Source organism: Molothrus ater, chromosome Z (genome assembly GCF_012460135.2).
Source record: "Molothrus ater isolate BHLD 08-10-18 breed brown headed cowbird chromosome Z, BPBGC_Mater_1.1, whole genome shotgun sequence".
Classification (NCBI taxonomy): Eukaryota; Metazoa; Chordata; class Aves; order Passeriformes; family Icteridae; genus Molothrus; species Molothrus ater.
In genome coordinates this window covers 49,746,828-49,773,345 of record NC_050511.2, presented here as the reverse complement: position 1 = coordinate 49,773,345, position 26,518 = coordinate 49,746,828, and the positions used below count along the sequence as shown (strand labels likewise).

Here is a 26,518-nt window from a genome sequence, read left to right as displayed (position 1 = left end):
ATCAGAGTGAAAGCCATAACCATCCTAGTGGTTGTTCCCACTTTGGTTCATGCCAAAGTAAGTATGTTGTCATTTTCAGTCCATTTTTTAATGGCTTAGTGACCGTGTTGTACTGCTGTTATTCTTGGCCTTTCTGAGTCCCATAGGGGTGCTGGGAGCAGAAAAGCTGAAAGTGGAGAACTTACATTACCTACCTTAGCAGGAGGCTTTTTGGCAGATCCACATCAGGATCTGTTATAGGACTGTGTCTCTTGCACAGGTTTGTAGTGGAGTTACTTAGAACTTCCTGCTTATGCTCACCTTTTGTAATGCTTCACTCTGAGAGCATTTGTTTGTGCTCAGACATGATGCAGGTCTGGACATTCAGTCTGCAGTTGTCATCAGGGTAAGAATGAATGCTGATGACAGCTGGAACTAATCTGTAAAGGCATGTGGAAAAAACACTTACAGACATGGAATTTAGTGTCCTATTCTCTTCTGGTTCATGTCAACCTCTTACCAAAATAACCTTGTTGTTGTTTTTCCAGGAGTTTCTCATAATTTTACACTGTGGAAGCAGGAGAGAACTCTCTTCAAGGCATAAGGGACAGCAGTTTAGAAAATTAGTTGTGAAACACACAATATTAAACTGTGGAGTTAACTTGTCCTAGTTACCACTGTAAACAAAACATAATATTTGTGATGCTAACAGATAATCACCAGATTTTTTTTTTCTGTCTTCGTGTCTTTTAAAAAATAATCTAGATCAATGAAATAGACCACATCCCTCTAGATTTAGTAATCATGAAAAAGTAGATTATGTACAGAAAATATTTTGATTGAAATCATGTTAGAGTGATGAAGGACATTAGAGAAGGGTGAATTTGACTCACTGTGTATAACAAGAAATGCCAGTCTGGGGGTAATACACAAATAGGGTGATGCCTTTTCTGAGAGGCCAGACAATGTTAGAACTGTTCAGGAGTTGTTAGAAGATGCAGTGGAGACATGGCATAGGCTATGCTGTCTGTAAGTTGGCAAGAGGTGGAATCAAAGGCAATATGGAATTGTTGAAGAAGTTGTTGGCAGATGAGGGTGCATGTGAGGGTTCATGCAAGGCATGAAGAGAAAGAATTGCAATATGTGACTATTATAACTAGTTCTTTAAAGCTTTGACTAATTTCACCAGACTCAGGACCTCTAAGGTATCAGTCAGAAGTAAGATTTTTCGTTAGTAAAAACTCAGGTACAGTGGCCACTTGTACAGATTCAAAGCCAACGCATGTCATCCAGAGCTTCAGACAGATTATATTGGAGTTGTATTTTAGAAATAAGTGAAGGTTCTTATTTTCCACATGATGTTGATTTCTTTTTTGTTTTCTTCTTAATGTCCCACAGGACCTGCTGGCTGGGGAACAGCAAACCACCTGGATTATTCCTATGGTGATTTTGTTGATGCTGTACAAGGGGAAGATTTATCCAAGCATCTCTCTGCCTCTGTAAAAGCAGCACCTGCTCGGGTCAAAAGGCATAAGCTGAATGTTCCAATGACTGACCAAAAAATCAAGTTAATATTTAACATCACAGGTGAGACAAGTCAAAACACCAAACTTTTCTGCTTCCTTCTTTTTAAAAATTGTGTCTCTGAGAGATTCAATAAAACTTCTTTAGCTCACAGAAGCCTGGTGAAGATGCAGATGGCAGTTCTCTGGACACATTTGATAGCCCCATTTCATCACATACTTTCTTCTTGAGGGAAAGATCACAGCCTCATTGTCATGGAGAGCTTTGTGCACATGGCCTCCTTTTCACTTTCCACTGACAAGCTTTAGCACTGCACTCATGATAAGTTCCAGAGTATGCCGGAAGTGCTGACTGCAAAATTTTTGTGTTTTTTGTGTTTGCTGTTTATATTCCAGCTAGCGTGCCACTGCCTGATGAAAGGAATGATACAGTGGAACTGGAAAACCAGAGACGGCTCCTTAAAACTCTGGAAATGATCACAAACAGGCTGAATAGAACTCTCAATAAGGAACCTATGTATTCTTTTCAGTTTGCATCTGAACTCATTGTAGCTGACACCAACTCACTGGAGACCGAGAAAGCCTTTCTTTTCTGCAGGCCTGGTTCTGTGCTGAGAGGGAGAATGTGTGGTAAGCCAGATAACTTGTTTCTTATGTGTATTTAAAATCCTTTTGCAAAACAAGCTTTTAGAGGATGTTTGCAGAGGGTTATGATTTGACACAGTCCAGTGTTTGTGGTCTCCCATAACAATAAACTGCAAAAATGCTTTGCACAGTTTGACTTCCAAAGGATGTTTATATTCCTAACCAAGGCCTGTGGAAAAGGGATGCTTTGTACCCAGGATTCCACTCCCAGGGGGAAATCAGGCATATCCTTGCTTGGCCATACAGAGAAAACAGTGCTTGATATGCAGTCTTTTAACCCCTGTAGTCCTGTGAGTGATGTGTAGCTAAGGTGGATATTGGATTCCATTTCTTGTGCATAATTAAATCTTTCCAGTGTTCCAGACAGATATCTCCCCACCTGCTGGGGAACAGAGCCACATTTCATAAAAACTTTGTTTGAGTAAATGGGAACTCCAGGGGCAAGAGAGGTATGTATGATTTTTCACTCTGAGGGAAACTTAGGTTTCCAACATTACATTACAGTCAACTGCCCTTTGGGTACCTATTACTCCCTGGAACATCTTACCTGTGAAAGCTGCTGGACTGGATCCTATCAAGATGAGGAAGGGCAGCTGGAATGCAAAAGTTGTCCATCTGGAAGCTATACTGAGTATCTACACTCTAGAAGCATCTCCGAGTGCAAAGGTAGGGACTTCTGTCTTATTGGGACAGCCACTTGTGAATTCTTGGTGACATCCTTCTGGACCCATGGTGGAAGTACTGGAATGAAGCTAGCATGTGAAACAAGGAGCAGTCCTAATTGCACCTTAATGCATATGGAAATATCTAAGTTTTCATCACTGCTCTACCATGCAGGATACCCAGGCGGAGGTTCTGAGAAGAGTTGGCCTTTGATGCTTTGTTTAATTTCTGTCTTTCATTTCTGTAGTTCATTTCTGTGATTGCATTTTTCAGACACTAATACACTTAAAATAATTCCGTTGTCATCCTTGCCAGCCACTTTCCATCCTACCCTACGGTGCTGAGGCATTGAACAGCACAGAACCACTATGTGTTCATGACTTCTTCTGAAAAGGAAATAGCTAGTTTGATTTAATTTTTATTGACTTGATTGCCATTAGTTTTGTTGATTACAATGAGTAACTGAGTTGCAGTCTGTGAGGCTGATTACAGAGAATTCACTTGTTAATAATTCATAATTGCACTATCAGTACCCTATCACAACAGTCTTTTTTTTTGCTCTTTGTACCCATTAAGTCCTTCAGAATAGAGTGTGCTCCAGAAATAAAATTCCTTGTGATGTGTATTGTGATTTCAACATTATTTTCAGAGATCAGAAGCCCTGTTTCCTGTTGGACATTGCTCAAACTTTCTGAACTCTTTTGCCTTATAGCTCAGTGCAAGCAGGGAACTTATTCACCTAATGGCCTTGAGACGTGTGAAACATGTCCACTTGGAACATATCAGCCATCATTTGGATCCAGGAATTGCATCTCTTGTCCAGAAAATACATCAACAGTAAAAAGAGGTGCAGTGGATGTCTCAGCTTGTGGAGGTTTGTAACAAAAAGGATAATGAATTTGTTTTTAGACTAAATATTTAAAATGTGTAAATTGTTGTTTAAATATCAGCTAATGTTATCCAATTCATCTGCCTGAAACTGAATTCCTATTCTGGTTAAGTGTAGACCAAGGAATATTTCCATCAAAATGATAGGTTATTTCCTGTTACCAATTCCCCTCCTTCTTTTTATATAAGAATCAGAATCCTTCTGATTCTTATATAATAAGGAATAAAATGAGATATGTGATGGGTACCTAAATGAAAATTTTTCCTTACAGAAGAGAAAGGAAATTGTCACTATAATTTCTCCCTTGTTTTCTATACAAAAGTTCTGAATTCTAACACAGTTTGCTCAGTAATTTTTTCAAAGCAGTTCTCCTCAATTGTCCTTGGCAAGCTTTGCCAGAAGAACTCCCGGGGAAATAGTCTGTAAGGATTCAAGGTGCAAAAAAGTCTTGTCTTTGTCCTTATTTCTTCTTGAAGGGGAAAAAACCAACAACTGAAACAAACAAACAAACAAATTTTTAAAAAACCCCAACCAAACAATAACAAAAAAACAGGTGTGAAAGACAAAAGGGAAGTTCCATTTAAAAGCTGCCTCCAGAGCAGCAAAAGTAGTAGAATTAAATACTTCCCAGATATTGCCATAATCCTTTGAGAACAACATAGCCTCTCACAGAAGATTTTAAATTAACATTTCCCAGAGTTGCAAATTCTTGGCAGATTTCATCTTGTTCCTTTTAAGTCTAAGAAGACACTATGACAGGAGAAGAAAAAGTGATAATAAAGAGGTGGAGGGAAGTAAAGTGCATGGGCAAGAGATCAGGTCGCTCAAAAAGGTTTCCTTCCTCTTGCAGTACCATGTCTTGCAGGCGAGTTCTCTCGTACAGGTTTGACACCTTGCTACCCTTGTCCCAGAGACTACTATCAACCAGACCCGGGGAAGTCCTACTGCTTGTCCTGTCCCTTTTATGGAACAACAACCATTATTGGTGCCAGATCCATCACCGACTGTTCAAGTAAGCCAAATAATCTCTGCTGCATAAAGTGATTAAGGGGAACATCTAAAACATATAGCCAGAAGTAGTCCTAACAGAAAACATCCAACTTACGCTCTGGACTCTGTTTTCAAGCAGTGAAATTCTCAGCTGGTTCTGCCTACTGGTGTTGCTTCTGACTTTAAGACTAACTCTGATGCATGCCAAGGCTCAATAAACAGAGTATACATAAGCAGTGTGTGTGTACATTTCCTATGTGTACTATACAAATATACTATAGAGAGAAATATATATAAATATACACTAATACGTATATGCATGCCTGTAACTGCATATAAAAAGACACAAAATATTTTTTTGTGTACATACATGTATGTGTTTTAGAAATGTTTGTCCTTACATATTTTTGTAATGGGTACTGTAAAGTTTCTTTTTATCAAATTCACTTTTTTCAGCATTTCTTTAGGCACATTACTTACATGCAGTTTTAATGCCCCCATGGAATAGGGACCTTGTTTCACAGCATTATTAACAGTGCTTTCATATCTTTACTCTTTAGGTTTTGGCTCTACTTTTTCAGCAGCTGAGGAAAGTATAATGATGGTACCAGCCTTCCCAGAAAATATCAGCAAGCAGTATAAAGCCAGCAGTCAGGTAAGGACAGTGTTATTTTAGTGTTATTTTCCAGTGCTATCTCAAATGAAAGAAAAAGCACTTCATGCAGCAGTAAACAAGTAAGACCTTTTTAACTGTAATTCTTTTGCTGACTTTACTTCCTGAAGAGATGAAAGCAATGGTTAAGAGGGGAACACTCAAACTCTCTTTGTAATAATAGAAGCAATTTCGTTGAACAGAGGAAGTGGCATCAGCTGTTGACAGCCTTCACCTGATGTATTAAATACCTATTGCATTTGTAAAAGAAAAGTAAACTACATGGAAGAGGTTCAATCAATGTAGAAAAAGTATATTGACTGTGTTCAGTCATCTGAGGACTTCCATATGCTGAGTTCCAGAAAATTCTACCAGACATCTACGCCTCAGACATAAAATCTTGAGTTTACATGTTGTAACACAGATACACTTGAGAGGACACAAGCAGAGCTCCCTCTGTTGTGAGTACCCTCTCTGAAATACAAATGAAGTTGGTCTAGTGACAGTGCTTGCTGGAGATGCCTCCTTGCCCTCAGCCTCTCACCTCTAGTCTGTAACTCTTGACAAGACTGCTTTGATTGAATTGGAATTTGGAATTGTGTAAAAAGGAGCAAAGTTGACTCAAGACAAATTTGGCCTGAACTATTATATAACACAGGGACAGGAGACAAATTAATCTCCTGTGGTTTTAGTTGACCATTAACTTAAGGGCTTTGATGAATTTCGGTTTGCAAGAACAGGAGAAATAATGCCACATGGTTAAATTCCCTGCCAGGCCACCTAATGGCCAGTAGCAGGAAGCAATAGCTGATGTAGAGGGATGCAAAGTGGAGAACTTGCATATAAATGTAGTTTAATAAAAACTGTGAATCATAGCTCAGACAGTTTTGAGATTTTGTTAAGTAAAATGTAATTTTAAAATAATATTCAGATTTGCTGTATTTTTCAGTAGGAAAAAACCCACAAATGGTTAGCATGCTGAGAATACAGAGGAGGAGCTAGAAGCTAAAGCTGGTGACTTTTTCATCCCACCTTTCCAGAGTGACTAGTGGGGTATATGGTTTAAAACTAGAGTATTGTGTGCCAGCTTTGCTGTAAGTGTATCATTTGTGCCTTTGGCAGGTCTTTCATGAGTGTTTCCTGGAACCGTGCCACAATAATGGGACATGCAAGCAATTAGGAAGTGGATATATTTGCATATGCCCACTTGGATATACAGGTAAAAAACTGGGAAGCAGGTGAAGTAGCTACTACTTCATGATGCCCTTAAAATGAGGATGTTTTAAGGAGCAAAGCATTTCAGCATAAGCCTAACTAATTGGAATATGCATCACATGTTTAGAATATATAAAAATTAGATACTTCTTCATGTCCTTGCTGAATTATGTTGTGTTTTGCAGAAAAGGTTTTGAATGGGATTTCTTTTAATGGAATTGGTGGATGTGAAAATCCTATCACTTGGCAATATTTATGATTAACAAAAGCTAGAAATTTGCAGTCTTGACAGCTAGTTCTACCTGTACAGAGCCTGTACTTGTCTTCAGTGTTAGCTACCCAGTTGCTTCAAATCAAAGAGATATCTTATAATCCAGCTGTTATCAAGAAGTTATTTTTGATTGCCCCTCTCTGAAGCTGAAGTCTGTTGCCTAATGTGCATCACACCTTTCTAGCAACATTTGTCTTAGGTCTGTGTTAAAGCATAACCTAATGAAAAGATGATAAACCTGAATGTCTGCTAATGTAGGGAATTAATCATGTTTTCCTACATTAGATAGTCATGGCATCCATTTTTCTGAAGAATTTTAAATTTTGGCTTCCAATTCTAAGTCCTTTATTTTGCATTCTAGGCTTGAAATGTGAAACACAAGTTGATGAGTGTAAATCATCTCCTTGTCAAAACAATGGAATATGCAAAGACGGCATTGGGACCTTTGTTTGCCACTGCCAACCAGGCTATTCAGGTAATTTGTTTCACTTCATAGCTTTTCTTCGGACAGGCTTGGTTTCTGTGCCAAGTAAGTAACACAAAGCTCAAATGCTGTGTCATTCCACATCCAATTATAACAGGAAAACAATATGATCTACAGCTTAGAGTAAGGTTCTACTATATGTGAATAGGTTTTGAAATACAAGGGCAAGCATCCAAGGACAGGGTGTGGGAGTGTGTGTGTCTGTGTGTGTGTGTATGTACCCTTCTCCTTTGTGACATTTCTGGTCTGAAAAGAGGAATAAGGGTTAGGGAATTAGTAAATACTAACAGGGGAGGTGCTTGTGAGACTAGACACAGCATTTATGCAGTTCCTTTACTGTAGCCTTAGGAATAAGTGAGTGGACTTTTGATTATATTCTTTCTCATGCACATTGAAGGTATTGAAATTTGCAGGGACACTAACACACTCGAATAGCTGGCCAAAACAGCACCTGATTTCTAAGTATGGAATAAACTACTGAGGGGTTGATTTTGATCAAAAATAAGGTGCTGTGTTTTCCATTAGAAATGGTCTCCCCCACCGTTCGTATTTATGACTATACATTTGTCAACATTAGCAGTAGCTGGATGGGTTTTTAAACATTATAAAGATTCACAGTGGACTTTGCATATTGATTCCAACATCTAAATAACACAGATTATCTTTGGAGTGTTTCAGTAGTACAGTCAATCATGCAATTTTGTCACCTGCTCTCGGTAACCTTTGTCATGCTTGTGGTGTGGTTTTGTTCTGTTGTCTACATCCAGTCACTGCAGCATACAGTCTGTCACTGTGTCTTGATCATGCCTTGTAATCCTGCATGTTCAAAGGTCTCTTGTGCGAGGAGGACATAAATGAATGTAGCTCCAGTCCATGTTTAAATGGAGCCCACTGTGTTGATGGCAAGAATGGCTACCGTTGCACGTGTGCAGAAGGGTTCACAGGTACACGTTGTTCTCTTTAAGTCAGCTTTTACTCTTTCTGACCAAAAAATGTGTCTTCCTACCCTACCCAAAGTATTTCCATCCCACTGCTATATAGCAATACATATATTACATGGTGATATGAATGTTAGTTATGGATGTTCCTTAGGTCCATCTAGTCTCTCAGATTCTCCGCAGTGTAAATGTGACTTCAGAAGGATTTTCTAAGTGCTAGATCTTCAATTACTAATTTTGCAATGAACTTGCTGTGTGATGTTAAGGAACTAACAACATCATTTTAATGGGTTCAAATTGTTGTTTTTAATTTTATTTAAAAATAAAAATATTATAACAGTAGACAAAATGGTCTATATTAAAACTACTCCCCAATCCCATAGTCTGCTTTTACAGATTTCTATAACAAATACACATAGCTGTTGCCAAAAAGCTCCACTATAAAATCACATGCAGTGCTTGTGACATAGGGCCTTTTTCACATCATAAATCACAGAGTCACATGTTTCTGGCTTTCACATCTCTCCTTAGAGTTAGTTTTCAGCCAAATGTCTTTTATAGCAGGTTTTCATTACTTACTCAGAATAGTTTTTCAGGTGATTTCCTGGTTCACCCCAAATTAGTCACATTTAAATTTGACAGTTTGCTACAGTTATTTCTGTAACTGTTAACATGGTTCCCATAATTCTTCTGTGTTTACTTAACCTCTGTTAATGGAGTAAATTCCAAACCTGCATGGTTACTCTGATGTTTGCTTTTTCTAAGAAGATCAGCTACATCCTTTAAAAAAAGGAGAAGGGTTAATAATCTTTTTTCTTAGGTTAATTCAATCCAGAGCTGTTACTTTGTTGGTTTCTTTTCCCCCTCAGGTGATCACTGTGAAAGGGAGATGAACGAATGCCTTTCCAACCCCTGCCTTAATAGGGCTGTTTGTGAAGATCGAGTTGGAAGTTTCTCCTGCAAATGTCTCCCAGGTTTTACTGGTGTCTTGTGTGAAAGAAACATTGATGAGTGTCTCAGCAGACCCTGTAGGAATGGAGCTACATGCAGAGATGGTATCAACAGCTTCAGGTGAAAAACAGATGATTGATGTAATATAATGTGGAAAGTCAGACATTGTGAGGTGCCTCAGCCTTCTCAGATTTCAACAAGCATATTTTGGCAGCCTGATCCAAAATAAGTGGTCCCTTTATGAAGAAGGAGATCTTAAAAGACAAGAAAATATATCCTAGTGTCTTGACTCTTAAAAATTCCAAGGAAAACAGCAAAGAAAATATGCAGAGTTTGAAATGTAAGCATGGTAGGACTGCATGGTTTTAATACTGATCTTCCAAAAGATGACCATTTTTCCAAATTTCAGGGGCTTATCTTGCTTTCTGTTGGAATAATACATGATGACCAATTATGTACCTGTTAATACTACATTTCTATAGCTTGGAAGGACAGGGATAGCTGTACATACTGAGCCAATAGAGGTTAAAATACAAACCCCAGTGGAAACTTCCAGCTATTTAATTTTATGATTTAAGGTATCTGAACTCAGATCAGAAGCTACAAATGCCATCAGAAGTGTCATATCCTAGATCACTGTATAGGTAGATGGGCCAGCTATTAACATCTGTGTTTAGTTTAGTCATTTCCCTCCCAAAAGCCCCAGAAGTTTTAGTGCCTTTCAAGCACCTTGGTTTTCTAAGTATCAGTTTTAGTTTTCCAAGTATCAGTTTTGGTTTTCCAAGTATCAGTTTTATACTGGCTTGGTTTTCCCTATATATAAAGGTGACTATCTGAAAAATTGAATACCTCTCATCATTAATTCTGTGTATGTAAGAGGTATGTTTTACTTGTGGAAGTGTAATGGTTATGTCTCATTATTTCATATAAAAAATGCAGGCTCTTTAAATATTGTATTGTCCCTGTCTAGACGTGTTATTATGCAGCTAATAGAGGGCATGCTTAACAGAAATGACCTCTTAAACATGCTTATTATGCATGCTTAAGAGGAATGACCAAAATAAAATTCCATTAATTCTGTAGTATATAATCTGTTGTTTGTTTTTTTTTCTTAGTATTGTTATATACTGTTCTCATTGGCAGATCTGGCCTCATAGCCAGAACTCTTTGTTATGATGGCTGTCACCTTTGAAGTGTGCTTCTCTTCCTCCATAGGTGTCTGTGTGTGACAGGGTACACAGGACAGAACTGTGAAGTGAACATCAATGACTGTGCCTCCAGTCCCTGCTTAAACCAAGCCACGTGTGTGGATGCCTTGAACTCGTACGTTTGTAAATGTCCCCCTGGCTTTACAGGCAGCAGGTGTGAAACAGGTACACAGGACTAAGTCTCAGAAAAAGGTGGCTTGACTAAGTCTCTGTGCAAGATTTTCACTGGCTGGGCTGATTTCATACAGCTTCCTCAGAAAGTAGCTAGAATGGTGGGACTGTGAGAGGATGAGTGTGTGACTGCAGCATTAATAAGTGTAATTGCAGACAAGTAACAGCATGTGTCTGAGTCATTTCACTTTTCTAAGGCATGGTTCTAGCTTTTTAATACCCCATAGGTCTATTGAGTTTAATTTGTATTTACTCTGTTTATCTGGGTTAAGTAGATCTTTCTGTTTCTTGTATTTTGTGTCGGGCCTTGTATCACAGGGCTGGAGATTAGTAAGGGGTAGTCTTAGCTTCAGAAGTCCTAAAGGCATCAAGTTCCCTACAGGCAAAAGAGTATCAAGTTTGCTGTGGACAGGTGGCATGGGTCACACCCATAGCACAATTTCCTGGGGGATACTGGAGATCACAAGGCTCAAATCCCTTTCCCTGAAAATTATAAAGTAGCCAGTGAATCTTTAAACAGAAGCCATGTTGATTTCCCAAAGACAGTAGAAGACATTTACACCTGCCATCCTATGTCAGAGTTTAACACCCACCTTTCAGGAGAGCTCCACTATATAACATTACATGTAGCATACTTGTAAAGCATGTCACTGTGCATTGAACAGTAGCAAAGAAGTGCTGTCCCATACCAGGCAGTGTACTTCAGTAAGTCCAGAACAGGAAAAATCTTGAGTTGTTTTGGGTTTTTTCTTCAAAACTTGATTAAATGGAACCAGGTGATTATACCTCTTTATGTTGTTGGATGGTAGATGGTAGATGGATATGTCAGGTCAGTGATTCAGTTCATGTTATTGCTAGATAAACAGTGTCTTCTGGATATTTGTCTTCAAGCACTGTATTTTAGCCTTGGAAAGCTCTGTATGCTGGCTGATGTTACACTACCAAAAGTTCTTTCTATCTCTATTCAAATTAGTGAATATTTTTTGTGCAGGACTTCAATCCACTTTATTGCATTTGCTTAGATTTCATTGGATTCTCTTTCCATGTTTGTGTGACTATTGTTCTGAATACTCTTTGTCTTTGTTGCAGAACAGTCCTCTGGTTTCAATCTTGATTTTGAAGTCTCTGGTATCTATGGATATGTCATGCTTGATGGTATTTTACCGTCTCTTGGTGACATCACCTGTACATTCTGGATGAAATCCACTGACACCACAAACTATGGGACTCCCATTTCTTATGCGGTAGAAAATGGAAGTGATAATGCATTTCTTCTGACTGATTACAATGGGTAAATCACAGTTTTGCTTTTCTATAGCTTACAGATGTCTTGGATTGATAAAGGAAGTGTAGAACAGAAGTTTGAATGTAAGCTTTGCCTACTTTGGGGTAGAAAAATCTGCATCCAAACTCCCTTGACAGAGTTGTCTCTTTGTTTTTATTTTCTTCTTGCTTTGTTCCCATCACTTTTTGCTCTATAGAAGAGTAATGGCAAGAGAGCTGTGACTTTAGACAACATTTTTTTTTCTGTACTATATTCACATCTTTTCTTAATGGCTTATTGAGACAATGAGTGGAACAAATGGAGCTCAGCAAAGTACTTCTCACATGATTCTAAACGCAGAGTATGACTTGCACTTTTGCAAAAGCAGTGTGACTTCCAGTGTGACTCAAAAGAAAAATTTAAGAATCCACTATGCAGCCATGACTTGAGCCTTCATATTTTGTTACAAAAGCATGTCACTCATTTCACCATGCTTTGCATATGATAGCCAACTTCCAAGTGCTCTGTGATGATCTTTCAAGAGAGATTTCTCACATGATAGTTATTACATGCCTGTTATCTTATTAGTCAAATAACATTTCTTTGAGTCATGGGAGACAGACCATGCTTTTAAGGTAGCTGCATGCAGCTGAGTGTGCTGTGTCTTCCCTGCAGCTGGGTTCTTTATGTGAATGGGAAAGAGAAGATAACAGACTGTCCTTCAGTGAACGATGGTAACTGGCACCACATTGCAGTGACGTGGACGTGCAGGGATGGGGCGTGGAAGGTGTACATCGATGGAAAACTGTCTGATGGAGGCAGCGGGCTCTCTGTCGGATCAAAAATCCCTGGTATGCTTTATTTATATTATACCACATTTGGTTGCCTTCGTTCTGTTTTTATTCAGAATATGCAAGGAAATGTTTCGGTGTTTTTAGGATATATGCACATGTTCAGCATTTCTGAAAAGCTCATGTTTGCTGTTCTTATTTTGTGAGGACAGTTCCCCGAACTCAGCATCACTGAAGACAAAATGCACATTTCTGAGGTATATTGGTAGGTAGCTTGTTTTATGGACATCACAGTTTAGTCCACAAAGGAACCTCTGCAGGGCTGGTTCTGGAATGGCTTTGTGAGAGTAAGTGTCTAACTCAACAAAATAAAGTTTATTGGGCATTTCCCTTACATATGTGTCGTGTGTTCAGCGTTTATTGACTTAGCCTTTTCCTGTTCTTTTCAGGCATATATTTGAAGTTATGTTTGTATTTTTTTCTAACAAGTGAAGTTTGCTATTTCATTGTTTCCTGTGACCAGTTATCTATAGTATAAGATCAGAGGGCACAAAAAATAGTATCTTCAGCATTAAAGAGCTATGAAAAGCTTGGTATCATTTGGCTGCAAAGAGGTTTTGTTTTGGTACTGTTTGCATACTGCCACCATCCAAATTTACATAGAATTTCAAAATACTATTTCATTAAAATAAAAAATACAGTACTAAAGCATTTTAGTCCATGACCCTTGCATTTGCCCCTGTCTTTCCCGCTTAAATTGGATTTCTCTCCAGAGATAAGACTGAAGTGTGCTGTCTCCATTACTTTTTGACCTTGTCCACATACCCTAGGTTGTAGAAGATGCATGTTCACATGTTAATGGACAAGGTGAATAAATTTAACTTGTGTGCCATGTCTCAGAGCATTAACTACCCACAGTGTGGGAGTATGGAATCATACTCCCACACTGAGGGTAGTTAATGCTGTGAGACATGGCACACAAGGGGGGTATAGAATCACATTTGATCTGTATGAGTTTGTATGATTTTGTTTGAAGCAGGAACTGTAAGTTGGTATTGTAAAATGGGCCCCACCTGCTCAAAACTGTATTTTACGTTGCTGTGTGTTATGCTTCAAATACTGACCTATAAGTGATCTCATTGAGCCAATATCATTCCTGAAGCAGCCATAGGTGATTTCTGCTCCCATGTGAGTTTGACAGTCACTTCCAAGTTGCTAGGTTGACCTATCTCAGTCTAACATAAATCTTCCAAGAGGTTTTTCTGAGAGAGTTTGAAAGTGGCTGGTCTTCACTGCAAAATCCAAGTAACATAGGGCAGCAAAAATTTTTGTTTTGTTTAGTTATTAATCTTCTTATGGGATCCCTGCTGTAAGGCTTTGTTTCCTATCCCTCTTCAAATTCTGAGTTTAGGTGGTGGTGCACTTGTGCTGGGTCAAGAGCAAGATCAAAAAGGAGAAGGATTCAACCCAGCTGAATCTTTTGTGGGCTCCATCAGCCAGCTCAACATTTGGGACTATGTACTTTCTCCACAGCAGGTAAGTCCTGAGTGCAGTGTTTGAGCAGAGAGCTCTGAACCTAGGATGAACATTTGAGAAGGCACTCTAGGTCAGCATACTGGGGACACCCCTACTCCCACAGAAGTCAGTGGGATCAGATGGAGTTCTGGCTTAGGGTAATAAGCTTAATGTAGTTAGTAAAGTAGCTTTAAGCAGAACTAAGCCTGGTAAAAGCAACACTGAGTCATCTTCTGTTTTGATTGAGCCTTTCTGTAGTATGTGGCTTCAAAACAGGAAGGAAATCATGCATAAAAATTAACAGTACTGCTAGAAGAGAGAGAAATTCAGTGGAATAAGTAAAGTGCTTGTTTTTCAGACTACATACAGTTTCCTCATTCTGCTGTTAAAACTTCAGAGGGGAGACATCACAATTTCAGTCAATGCATTAGACACTGAAAAATCTGAGCTTTATGGTTCCAGAAAAAGTCTGAAAGGGCAGGATAACTTAATATGGAATTACACCTACTCAGGTACCTAAAATAAAAGCTTGGCAGCACCAAATTTCCACTGAATTAAAAATTAATAAAGACTGAAAGATGTCTGCAAGGACAGTAATCCCTCAACTTTTCTGGGAGCCAAGCTTCAGTGCTCAGTTATCCTCAAGTGGAATTTGTTTCTCTATGCCTAGTTGGGACCTCCCACTTCCATTTATGACTACTGCTTGTGTCTTCCACCATGCACTGCTGTACAAGCCTGTCTGTACCTAATCATCTCCCAGTACACACAGGGCTGCTGAGAGATGTCCCATAGCTGCTTCTGCTCTAGGCTGAACCAAGCTCTCCTCCCAGGGCAAATGTTCCATCCCATCTCTGAGCTTGCTCCAGCTTGTCAGTATCTTTCTTGCTGTGAATTACCCAAAATGGAATGCAGTACTTCAGATGTGATCTAATAAGCACTGAGAATGAATAATCACTTCTTTGATTTTCTGATGGTAACCCTATTCACACAGCCAAGGATGCTGTTGGTCCCCAATATTTGCACAGTGCACAGCTGGCCAGTACTCAGCTCACTGCCTGCCAGAATCCCTAAGTTCTTTTCCACAGAGTTCTTTTACTGGTCTTGGCTCTCCTCACCTATATTGTTCAGAATTTTTTTCCTTGCCATTTTTCCTTGTTGAGTTTTTGAAGTTTATCTTTACTCCAGCATGTCAAAGTGCCTATGCATGCAACTCTGTCCTTGAGCACACTGATTGGTGATATTATCACCAGTCTGATATTATCTGCAAACCTGAGGACAGTGCTCCATCACTGCTTCCTGCTCATTACTATTTCAACCCTGAAGGTCAGAAGTGCTAAACTATTGATAACACTTGAACAACAAAGACAAATGTTTAATCTTAGAGAAATTTCTTTGAGGAAGAATCTTTGGATTACAAAGTTTTGCTCTTTTCCTGATTTTTCTTAAATTTGCATCACTAATTGATGGTTTATAGCTGTTTGTTATCCCCGACCCAAATAAGAAATAATAGCATGAATAGGAAAAAAAGTAAAGCAGAATCTTTGCTTCCAGCATCCATATGTCTCCTCCGTTTATTTTTCTGTATTTTTACTACTTTGCCTCTCTGATGGGTTTAAAACCACCCAACTATCTGCTACAGTTCTTGACTTTTAGGGTCACCAACTGTTGCATTGCCAATCAGATCTTACCAGTTTTTGTTCACTAGCAGTTTTGAAGCTGATAAGCGTACATGTGATTTTACAGGGCACACTGGTAAAGAGTTTTAAGTGCAACTTTCTGAAACTTTCTCAGTAGTTGCCCCTATTTAAATGACAGGTCTGATTGAATTCCCACTTGCTTCAGATGCAACAGTTAGGACAAGGAAGAAAATCCTGCTGTTCATTTATAGTATCCGTGTTGCTCATCTGAAAAGACGGATGTAACACCAGACAGGAAGCTGAGTCAAGCTTCCAATACAATTTTTACCTCATTTATTTCAGAGCTTGGAATAGTAAAGTGCTATTGTAATCTGTAATCATTAGGTTTGTTCTGGCCAGCTGGAAGTATTCATTAAGTCTTAACTTTCTATTCTCAGCCATAAAGGAAAGCAGGGTGACAGAATAGGTTGCTTAGTGAATAAAGGATGGTGGAATCTAGTCTTTAAGATTTTACATACATGCTTTAGTTGTTTATTCACTTGCACATTAATTTTGTATAGGTAAACTGTCACTCTGGTAGCTTTGTTGTTGAATAGGCAGCAACAGAAATATGAGTTGTGTGTAGGGAACTGTGAGGTCCTTTCTGGCCCTCCATTCATCATATGGCTTGGAAGCGCTGATTCCCAAACTTGTTTTTCCTACATTGGAAATTTTTTCATGCAGATCCCTTGCAATTTGTTTGCAGCCTTTGGCCTAAGCAGTTTCCATTGGCACAGTTTGCTGAAATGAGAACTTTGAAATGGCCTCAGAATAAACAGAGAATGTTGGTTCCTTCTCCACCTATACTGACTGTATAAAAGTCTAACTGACTGCTAAAAGTCCAATCTGCCTCAATGGGTTCAGAGTAGGAACAATATGAGAACAAATCACTCCAAAGTTCATCATGTACCTTTCCATCTCACAAGGACAGACACTGTAGAATATTATTCTTGGTTGAATTTATCTGCTGGAAACTTGACAGAAGGCTATCACCCATCTGAGAAAACTTTTCTATCCAAGACATATGACCAGATCTTCTTTCAAGATACCAATCTGCTATTGGTCTAATAGTGTGATCCTTTGTTTCTCCTGTACTTAGCTGACCTATATAGTTCCTGTTTCTATACTCCTTTATTTATGTCCCCATCCCACTTTGGTTGGGCCTTGCCTACAGTGTTGTACAGAGTCTAGTTAATTCAGTTCACAAAACTTGTGTTCTGGAAACAACTAATTGCCTTATTAAGCTTCTCCTTTTTGTGTTTCTGTCCCTTTTATATGGTGCAGGGCTAGCAGTTTTCAGGATCCAGATCTTGAACACTAAGTTCCTCTTGGCTCCTATTTGACATTTTCTGCAAATAGATAAGTGTTCTCTTCAGGTTGCAGCCTCATTACTGTCTTTTTCTGTGACGTAGATGTGTTCTTCTTTTACACTAATAAATGCAATTGTGTCTCAAGAACTGTGTTCAATACCTTGTCTGTATGTCAAGTAGTCCTTCAGGTAGTGACTCAGCCATATCTAGATGGTTTATAAGAACAGAATAATAAGTACTTCAGCCAGGAACCTCTTGTGCTAGAAAAGATGAGCATTACTCCCTCAAGCATCTGTTCTAGTGCTGCATACACGCATGAAGGGAATATTTTTTTTAATATTCTTTTCCTACATTGTCCTTAAACATCATCTAACCAACTTTTTTAAATCCATAGGTAGAATCTCTGGCTACATCCTGTCCAGAAGAACTGCAAAAAGGAAATGTACTAGCCTGGCCAGATTTCCTGCCAGGAGTTGTTGGAAGAGTGAAGATAGATTACAAGAGTATATTTTGTGCTGGTTAGAACTTTACTTCCTAGAACCCATTTTTTTCTGAGCAACACTATAAGACTCTTTTATGGGGTCAACTAGCAAACTTGCAGCCTTTGCTCTACTAACCTTGAATAAATTATTTTGATAATTTGACAGTTAGAACATGCAGTCCTTCATTCTTCAAATTCCGGGGTTTTGTAACAAAAGTTCATTGAAATCTATGACAAAAATTTATTGCTTCCTGAATTGAGATGGGAAAAGAGTGAAGATGGTAGTGGATCAGAAAAAAAAAAATTCCTGCCTTGTATTCTAATAATTATTGTATAGTATTAAAATACCTGCTGCCTCCTCGCTTCTTTTTCTGTAGATTCCTTTTCTGTTTTTATATGTTGATGATTCTCAAAACCCTTTGGACCCATGGGATGTAGCATGCATAACATTTCTGAAAGCTTTTTCCTGGGTAAACTTATACGGGATCAAACAATCACATAACCAGTTTGTTCATTTCAGCATGTAGCTGTACCTCTTACTGAATGCATATATTCTTTTCACAGATTGTCCATCTTTGCAAGGATCCATACCTCATCTGCGGGCCTCCTCTGCTGATTTAAAGCCAGGGTCAAAAGTGAGCCTTTCCTGTGACCCAGGATTCCAGATAGTGGGAAACTCTGTTCAACACTGCCTTAACCTGGGACAGTGGACGCGGCCTTTTCCCCGATGTGAAAGTGAGTTGTCTCAGTGAGCTGGCCGGATTAGGAAACCCTGCTGTTTATTTGGATCCTATCACTATTCATGGCCTGGGTTTTTTTGCAGCTGTCATGCTCTTGAATCCATTCATGTTACAGCGTAAACATGTATGCTTAAAACTAAACTCATGTTTTGCTGAGCAGAAACTGTATCATAACCATGTTCTTACATGTTTTTCAGCCAGTTTCTAACATCCATGGCTGTTAGAGAAATTAGTCCATTTGGATCAGCAATCTGGTACTTTCCTCCCCAGTGGCATTAGGAGTGTGGAAGATGCACAGGAAATGCTAAAATATTTCTGTAATTTTTAGATGTCACTGAGAATGTCTGGTTTGAAGTAGAAGCCTTGACTTGAGTAATCATGACCTAATTTCTTTATAGGCAGCATATATTTCTGTTAGGACTTGGAAGTGCTCCAAGATTTACCGGATTTCTTCAAAGAAAGTGAGCTGTATGCATTCAGGCTGCCAAGTTTCTTTTGATTATATGATTCCTGCTCCTGCTTTCTCCTTTCCTTTGGTCCTCCTCTGTTGTGACTGCACATATGACTGCAGTTGCTTGTGTTGGAGCTGATTACATTTTTCATTTCAGCAGAATAGTAAATTAGCTCCAGAAGCAGATATTGCATAATCCTAGAACTTATATGTAGTTTGGAGGAAATCATCAAATTTGTTAAAAATGCCTTTAAAACAGTTTGATCTAAATTTTAATGTCTTCCTCTTTATTCTTTATTCAGTAATTTGTAGCAAAAGTCTCATCTTCTGTGTAAACAAAAGCATGCCCATGAGGATTTACCCAAAAGCAAGTCCTGCTGGGCAGAAGGAAAGCTCACTGGCAGAAACAGCTTTGCACTTTCTTGGTGTGTGAGCTGTGACAACCACCAGAATCCTGTTAGTGTTTCTCTTTTCTCTGCATTGGGCCAAGCAGTTTTACCTGCTGAGCACAGAACTGAGACAGAAGAGGGCTGACCTGCCACAAACAGGCTGAGTAGATGAAGACTAGACTTGCCCACTGGCCTTTAAGGTACCTGTTTCACAAGGACCTGATGAATGAAAGTTACTTGAAGATGCCTATTTCCTGCATAATGAACTACAGGCTATACTAATGGTGTAGGCCTGAAAAAGTACTGACTGAATCAGGCTCAGTGTAATCACTGTCTTCACCCACCAGAATCCTTTTCCTCTTCTTGGTGCTAAGTACCCCCAAAACCACAGGTGCCTAAGAGCCTGTCTTTGTTACAAACTCTCCAGCTCTATTCCTTCCCAACAAGTACTTGGCTTCCATAACTATAGGCTTTAAATTCTTGTTGCATGATCCTTGCACACAGCTAGGGGACTAGGACTTGCTGTAACCCGTGTATCTACAAAGATGAGCTGTGTTTAGCTGTTGGAATAAGTTAAGCCTTTTTGATTGAGTTAAGGATGCACAGGAGAAACTCTGCTAGAATAAATAAAAACCTCTGGCAGGCAGGTACAGGGATGATTTCTGCTGTCACAACTGGGATCAGATGGGATTATTTACTCTAGTCAATCGAAGGGATGCCCAGGTTTGTATGTGAAGTCAGCTCCAGTCTCTCCATTATTCATGCACTCCCTCATCTCAGGCCAGGACTGTAACTCTTAGCAGTCTCTGTTGGCTACTTCTGCAGTGTTTAAGCACAACAATCCTGAGCCTGATTTTCAGCAAAGGGAAGTAACAACAACAAGGCAAACTCAGTTTTCTTTTTTCTTTATAACTCACCAAGGATTATTTCTTATCAGAAGTGTTCTGTGACTGAAGGGCATCTGCTCAGATCTCAGCCACAGATGTGTCCTCAAGAGCTAGCAAAATTTTCTTAGTAAGAGCTGGAAAGTCCTGCTAAGACTCTTATTGAAAAATGCCCAGAAAACAAGACCCTCTGCTAGACCTGGAATTGATTAGCTACTTCAGAAAAGGACTGGGCCCTCTTGCTAATGGGATTGTACAGCTGCAGAGAAAAACATGTGGTAATGGCTCTCATGTGGAATTATTCTGAAGATGATTTGTGTTTGCTCTGCTAATGCCTGTGCCCTCTTTTCACCCACCTTGCAGGAATCAGCTGTGGAGTGCCTCCAACTTTAGAAAATGGATATTATTCAGCTGAGGACTTTTTTGCTGGCAGTACTATTACCTATCACTGTAACAGTGGCTACTATTTGTTGGGTGACTCCAGGATGCTCTGCCTGGACAATGGAAGCTGGAACAGCATTTCACCATCATGCCTTGGTAAGATGTGCCATACATTTGGCTGCATGCAGTGACAATCTCACACTTCTCCTGTGCCCTTAGGTTTGAGCAGACATTGATTCTGAAATTGTGGAGGCTAACCATAATCCCACAGTCCAAAATATTCATTTTTCTGAAATAACATGCTCAGCCTTACGTGAAACCAAAACTACATTCTGTCACCTTTTTCTGTCCATCCTCTTGTATGCCCCACATCCTGCTTTTATCAAACATATATAAAATTATATAGGCCTGCATTGCACTCCCAACCTTTCTCCTTCCATGTCCTGCAATCCTTGCATTCTGTGCTTCTGACCTGTGCATTTTGTTGCTCTCCAGCATGCTGTCAGTGTCTCATGCTCTCTGACCAGGTTCTTTTAGATATTTCACACATGGACATTGTGTATTTAATATCAGATTTACTGACCTGAGGACAGTAGATGCTGCACAGGATTTCCAATCAAGCTGAGTGATACAAAATGGACTGCATAGCACGACAGAAAAAATTCAAGTTACTTAACAAAATACAGTAATTGTAATACACAGTTTAGGTATAATTCCAGTGTATTTTGCATTATCAAGCTCTGTAATATGTTCACCCTCATGACCTTGCACATGTCCAGTAGCTGGGAATGAATGTGTGAGGCCAGCTCAAGCCCATTGGTACCTGTCTGACATTTATACCTCTTGTTGACCATGTGTTCATTTCCACTCCTCTATGCTGGTCTGGCTAAGTCAGAAGACGTTCACACTCTTTAATGAGCTCAAGGAGAAGCATTTACACTGTCAGTTGATCCACTCAACTGTTGGTTGATGTTTACCTGAACAAAAGGCCACCTTGCTGTCTCCTTAGTCCCTAACTTAATGGGCAGATCACCTCTGCCAGTGTTCTCTGAGCCTTTTTTCTGTTGTGGGGGTTTTTTGGTGGGTCAGATATGCCTGCCAGCAAGCAGCTGCAGCTTTGAGAGCGCTGGGAGTACACTTGTGACCGCAGTTCATACAGTTGCCACACCTTAACTTACTCGCTGGTCAGTTGGGTCTGATGTGCCAGGTGCAGTGGCACAAGCTGAAAGGTGTGAGAGGCTGGCATTGGACTGTGTACCGAGGACTAGGTGTCACTGGTCTTGCAGGGTCATGTCTCCAGCATTCCCCTGCTGGAGTCCACTACCTAGCTGTACTTGGATTGCTGCATCTGGTTGTGCTGGATCTTAGCCATGGGAATTGCATGGTAAAAAACTGGCAAGATTTGTGTTTGACTCCTAATTCTTTGTAGGTATAGCACATATTTTTTTCAGTCAAGACAAGCAAAAGAAATTACCAAAGTCTTTTAGTTCTGCCAGAATTCACTTTGGAGTAGGATCCATTTAGTTTTGTAGCATCCTGTCCAGCAGCACTTCCTCAGAATCTACAAACATCATCCCAGGTATGTCAAGGCTGTCCAAATAGTTCAACTTCCATGCTGTAGGAGTCACAATGTTCAGAAGGAAAAAGCCTGCGCCCCACCTTCCAGCTTGCCTTGTCTCTCCTAAAGCTGTGTTATGGGAAAATGAAAACAAGAGTGGATTTGGCACCCTGACCCACCATTTACCTTTCTGACTCATGCTTCAGGGAGGTGCTAACAAATCCTGGCACACCTATGCCCTGAAGCATTCCTTTTGTTCTGTTAGGGTCTGATTCACCATGTAGTTCCACCCCACTGGAAGTCTCTTGCCTAACAAGACATTACAGAAGAAGCAGTCATTCCAGTTCTGCTGTGGCAGCACTTTGCATTCTCCTGGTACTTGTGTAGTTGGCAACTGTCTTGGTATTACAGTGCAGCTGTCATGCTGCATATCAGAAAGAAACTCCTTTTCTTTTCAATGTGTTGTGGTCCTTTCATGCTGATCAGACTCATCCAGTAGTGAAGAATAACCCTCCAATTCAGTAAATTTTCTTGCTTTTTTAACCAGTGATTTTTTACTGGAAATGGGCAAAGAACCCAAACTGTTTGTCTGCATGGCATACCTTGATCAACAGGGGTCCTGTAGCAGGGCATTTAGATTAAGAATTGTTCTACCTCTCTCTAACAGTATGAAAAAAGCATTTTTATAGAGAAGAATAATCCCTGAGAATAATCCCTGATGCCAGCACTTTTCAATTAGATACTTTGAAATTGATTTTTTGCAATTTTGATTCATTGTTTTCATACCAAGGATGTTTCCTTACTTAATCCTTGTCAAGATTAAAAGATTTTATGAAGTATTCTGGAGTGAGGGATTTTTTTTTTTATTTTGTTTTTGCAGCATAGCATCAAACTACACAGATCATAAATTATCAGTTGGGATTTCTAGGTGCTACTATCATGTAAATAGTTAATTATAATAACTAATATATTTTGATTTATTTTTAACTCTTCTGGCAACTGCATGCTCTTTTTGGGCCTAGTCTAATTATCTTCACCAAAGATGGGGCTCTGATATTTTCAGAGTGTTTCTCCTCTTGACTAAGTTTTCCTGTCTTCTTAGTAGGAAGGTTGAGATCAAGAGGATTTCCCAAGCAAGAGTTTAATGCTAAAATCCTTCCTTAGGGTGTCTACACAGACTAGTAGTACAATAGTTACAATATCTGTTCTTTTGCAGTTTGGAAACCAGATACTTTATTTGGAAGTAGTGACTGAAAGTTAGTAACATTTATCTCTGATTTTCTCATGTTGTGCAATACTGCTGAGTAAATTATAATTAAAATTACAATAAAACTTTACAGTGAGTTATAAATATTTGTTTAAATATTAAGTATTTTTACCAATGGATGAAAAATGTGATTGCAGTAAGTGATTTTTAATTGTACTACTTAAAGTAATTCCTGTTGACAGTAAGGCAGAAATTTAAAGCAAATGCTTGCTATAAATAACACACTAGAGACATGGGTTTTGTGGGTTTGTTTTGTTTTGTTTTTTGCAGATGTTGATGAATGCGCTGTTGGATCAGATTGTGATAAGCACGCATCTTGTCTCAACACAAACGGATCCTATGTTTGCACTTGCATCCCTCCTTACACGGGAGATGGCAAAAAATGTGCAGGTATGGGAAAGAAAAACATCCAGCTAGCATTTCTGAGATTCTGTATAGGCCAGTATCCTGCCTTCCAGTTGCGAGACAACAATTGATATCTACGACAGGCATGCTTTCATCTCCAGGTTGGTTTAGTCTGGATGGGGCTGTGATAGTGTCTCCTTTTGTTTCTTGAAAACTCACCTCTCCGTGAGGATACAGCTGTCACTGGGATGCTGCTCCAAGACATACACACATGCAAAAACCTAATTGCATGCCAAGCACAAGACCTGGGAAGGCCACAGTGTTTCACTTCTCACAGCAAAGCTGCGCAGTGAAGAAACATTTTAATACAGGCTTCTGCGTAGGGCTAGAGCTACCTGTGGAAACATTAAACAAGTAACTTTGGAAGAAGATAACTAGACAGTGACATAGGTTGGCATAAAAGGTAGTTGAGCAGTTTTCATTTTCAGGGATGGACCTGCTGGAATGGGCTTTCCCTCACAGAGGGAGAAATTACTGTAAGATATGTTTGCTTCTGACAAGGAATGTAAACTCAGTTACAGAGGGCTCTTCCACGTCCTTAAACATGGAGATTAGCTTACTTGCATGAGTCTTCAGTCATTAACATATAAAAGAGAAAAGGCTGTAAACTACTTATGTAAACTACTTCAGTGTTTTCCATGTGCTTTGCCTTCTACTTTCAGCAAATTCCCAAGGATATCTCTTGTAATTTATTCATAAAACCTGTCACATAAGTATGTTATTTGTAGTTTCCCTCTTTCTCCTCAGAACCTGTGAAATGCCATAATCCAGGAAATCCAGAGCATGGTCATTTACATGGGGATACTTACAGTGTTGGCAGTCAAGTAACATTTTCCTGCAAAGAAGGGTTCCAGCTGACAGGAGCGATGAAACTTACTTGCATGGAGTCCGGAGAGTGGAGCCACCCAACACCCTATTGTGAAGGTTGGTTCCTAGGGGTAATGCATGCTGAAATGTGATTTTAACATTAGACAGATGGGAGGGGAAAAGTAATAGTGACGAGCCGTTAGAGACCATGGCAGCTTATGAAACCCTGTCCTAACAGATCTGGATGTCAGTGTTGAAGTCTTTGTTCTCTTAAGACATAAAAATAGTTGTCATATCTGTAGTGGTTCTCTCTTACGCAGATTCTCCAGTGCGTCAGAGGTATAGACTCAGTCTAATGCAAGCATTAGAAGTGTTCTTCTAATTCTAATTCTTCTCCACCCAGCCTTCCATTTTCAAGCAATTAATCACTTAAAGACCATTAACTGTCTCAGTGGATTAAAAGCAACCCGAAAGGACAGGCTGATGCATGTACATAGTCATGGTATAATAGCAGAAATTGTTTCTTTAGAAAACCAGAACAAATGAGATGAAGCAACAGGTAAAGTGAAGAGTTGACAAAGACTATCTGAGCAAAAAACAATTACTTTGTCCATAGAGAGGGGTAGATATGGAGTCCTCTTGATAACCAAGCATGTGGTTTGTAGCATGGTTAAAACTGCCTACTTCCAATTAGTTCAGTTTCTCAGTAGGGTGAATTCAGATAAAGAGTCCTAAATGTCACTTACAGATTAGTCAAGAACTCACTGTTACCTAGGGCTTTATATTTCTTCAAATCTTTTCAGAGAAAACAAAGCAAATCCTAATTTTCTGTTCATTTTTGTTTGTGTTATATCAACCTCTCTTGTATTCCTGTCTTTTTAAAGCTATATCCTGTGGTGATCCAGTTATTCCAGAGAACAGTGCCATTTTTGGCTCAAATTTTACATACCATAATAAGGTGGTGTACAGGTAGGAATTCAGTATGTTTGAAGTGCTGTATTAATAACTGATTGACAATCTGGCAGCAAATAAGAGTATGGCTGAATTGAGAGATTGGTTGAAATGAAGGAGAGGAGCAAGATGGGATTAAAATAATGGAAAGACATTTGATTATAGAGTGGCTGTTCATTAGCAGAGCTGAATGTTTACTCCAGTGCTACTTCTCTATTTCCTGAAAAGAAAGATGGTTTATGCAGGTGTGGATGATGAGAAAAAAGGGATGGCTGATTATGTTGTGCATAAAAGGCCCTGTGTTTGATAGCATTTCTTTTCTTCTAATGCAGATGCAATGATGGATACAACTTGGTGGGTGAAAAGGAAATTCTGTGCCTTGCTAGTGGCATTTGGAGTCATGCTCCCCCCTCCTGTGAAATGGTGACGTGCCCTAGCCCACAGGATATCAGCAATGGAAAGTACACACTCAGTGGCACAACCTATCTTTCCTCTGTATCATACACCTGTGACAATGGATACAGGTAAATGCACAAATGTGCCTGAGCCAAATGCAGGTGGCATGCTGGTTAGGTCTGACTTATATCTGAAAGAAAAAAGCTGGGATCATTGCTCAGAATAATAAAATACTAAAACAGAATTGGAAAAGCAGTTCAGAAAAGTCACTCAGGATTTGCTATATACATATGTAATGCTTTCATTTTACCATCAAACTTACAAAAATATTTTGAATATTCAGAAAAATAGTTTTTATTATTTCTGAAAGTTTTCATTTGCCTTTAAATATCATTATACCTCTACAACTGTGGTTCATATTACTTTTGCTATTACTTTACAGCACCTTTTGTGAAGGAACTTTCTGGAAGTTACTAATTTACTCCTTTAACTCTTTGTACTAGTAATTTATTCTAAGTATTTGTTCTGTTTTACATTTGTAAGCAATTGTACTGCAAACATATTTTTAACATGCTGCAATTAAAAATTAACACATTAATGCTATATCCAAGGATGTGGCTGTTCATGCAGGTTTCTGCCTCCCCTCATATCTGCTTGTACTTCTAGCAGATAT

The 26,518-nt window shown here is 39.2% G+C and overlaps 1 protein-coding gene across 1 annotated transcript in view; it reads left to right on the top strand.

Annotated features, from left to right (window-relative positions):
• Positions 1-26,518, top strand: part of SVEP1 (sushi, von Willebrand factor type A, EGF and pentraxin domain containing 1) — a 115,214-nt gene that overhangs the window by 55,967 nt on the left and 32,729 nt on the right. The window contains exons 15-35 of the mRNA XM_036403612.1: positions 1,378-1,566; positions 1,899-2,132; positions 2,652-2,813; positions 3,523-3,684; positions 4,550-4,711; positions 5,250-5,344; positions 6,464-6,560; positions 7,189-7,302; positions 8,142-8,255; positions 9,119-9,320; positions 10,416-10,573; positions 11,669-11,870; positions 12,519-12,694; positions 14,046-14,170; positions 17,530-17,653; positions 18,181-18,351; positions 20,444-20,617; positions 23,557-23,676; positions 24,439-24,615; positions 25,383-25,467; positions 25,782-25,973. Coding sequence (XP_036259505.1) covers positions 1,378-1,566; positions 1,899-2,132; positions 2,652-2,813; positions 3,523-3,684; positions 4,550-4,711; positions 5,250-5,344; positions 6,464-6,560; positions 7,189-7,302; positions 8,142-8,255; positions 9,119-9,320; positions 10,416-10,573; positions 11,669-11,870; positions 12,519-12,694; positions 14,046-14,170; positions 17,530-17,653; positions 18,181-18,351; positions 20,444-20,617; positions 23,557-23,676; positions 24,439-24,615; positions 25,383-25,467; positions 25,782-25,973 — 3,235 coding nt within the window. The remainder of the gene's footprint in view (positions 1-1,377; positions 1,567-1,898; positions 2,133-2,651; positions 2,814-3,522; positions 3,685-4,549; positions 4,712-5,249; positions 5,345-6,463; positions 6,561-7,188; positions 7,303-8,141; positions 8,256-9,118; positions 9,321-10,415; positions 10,574-11,668; positions 11,871-12,518; positions 12,695-14,045; positions 14,171-17,529; positions 17,654-18,180; positions 18,352-20,443; positions 20,618-23,556; positions 23,677-24,438; positions 24,616-25,382; positions 25,468-25,781; positions 25,974-26,518) is intronic.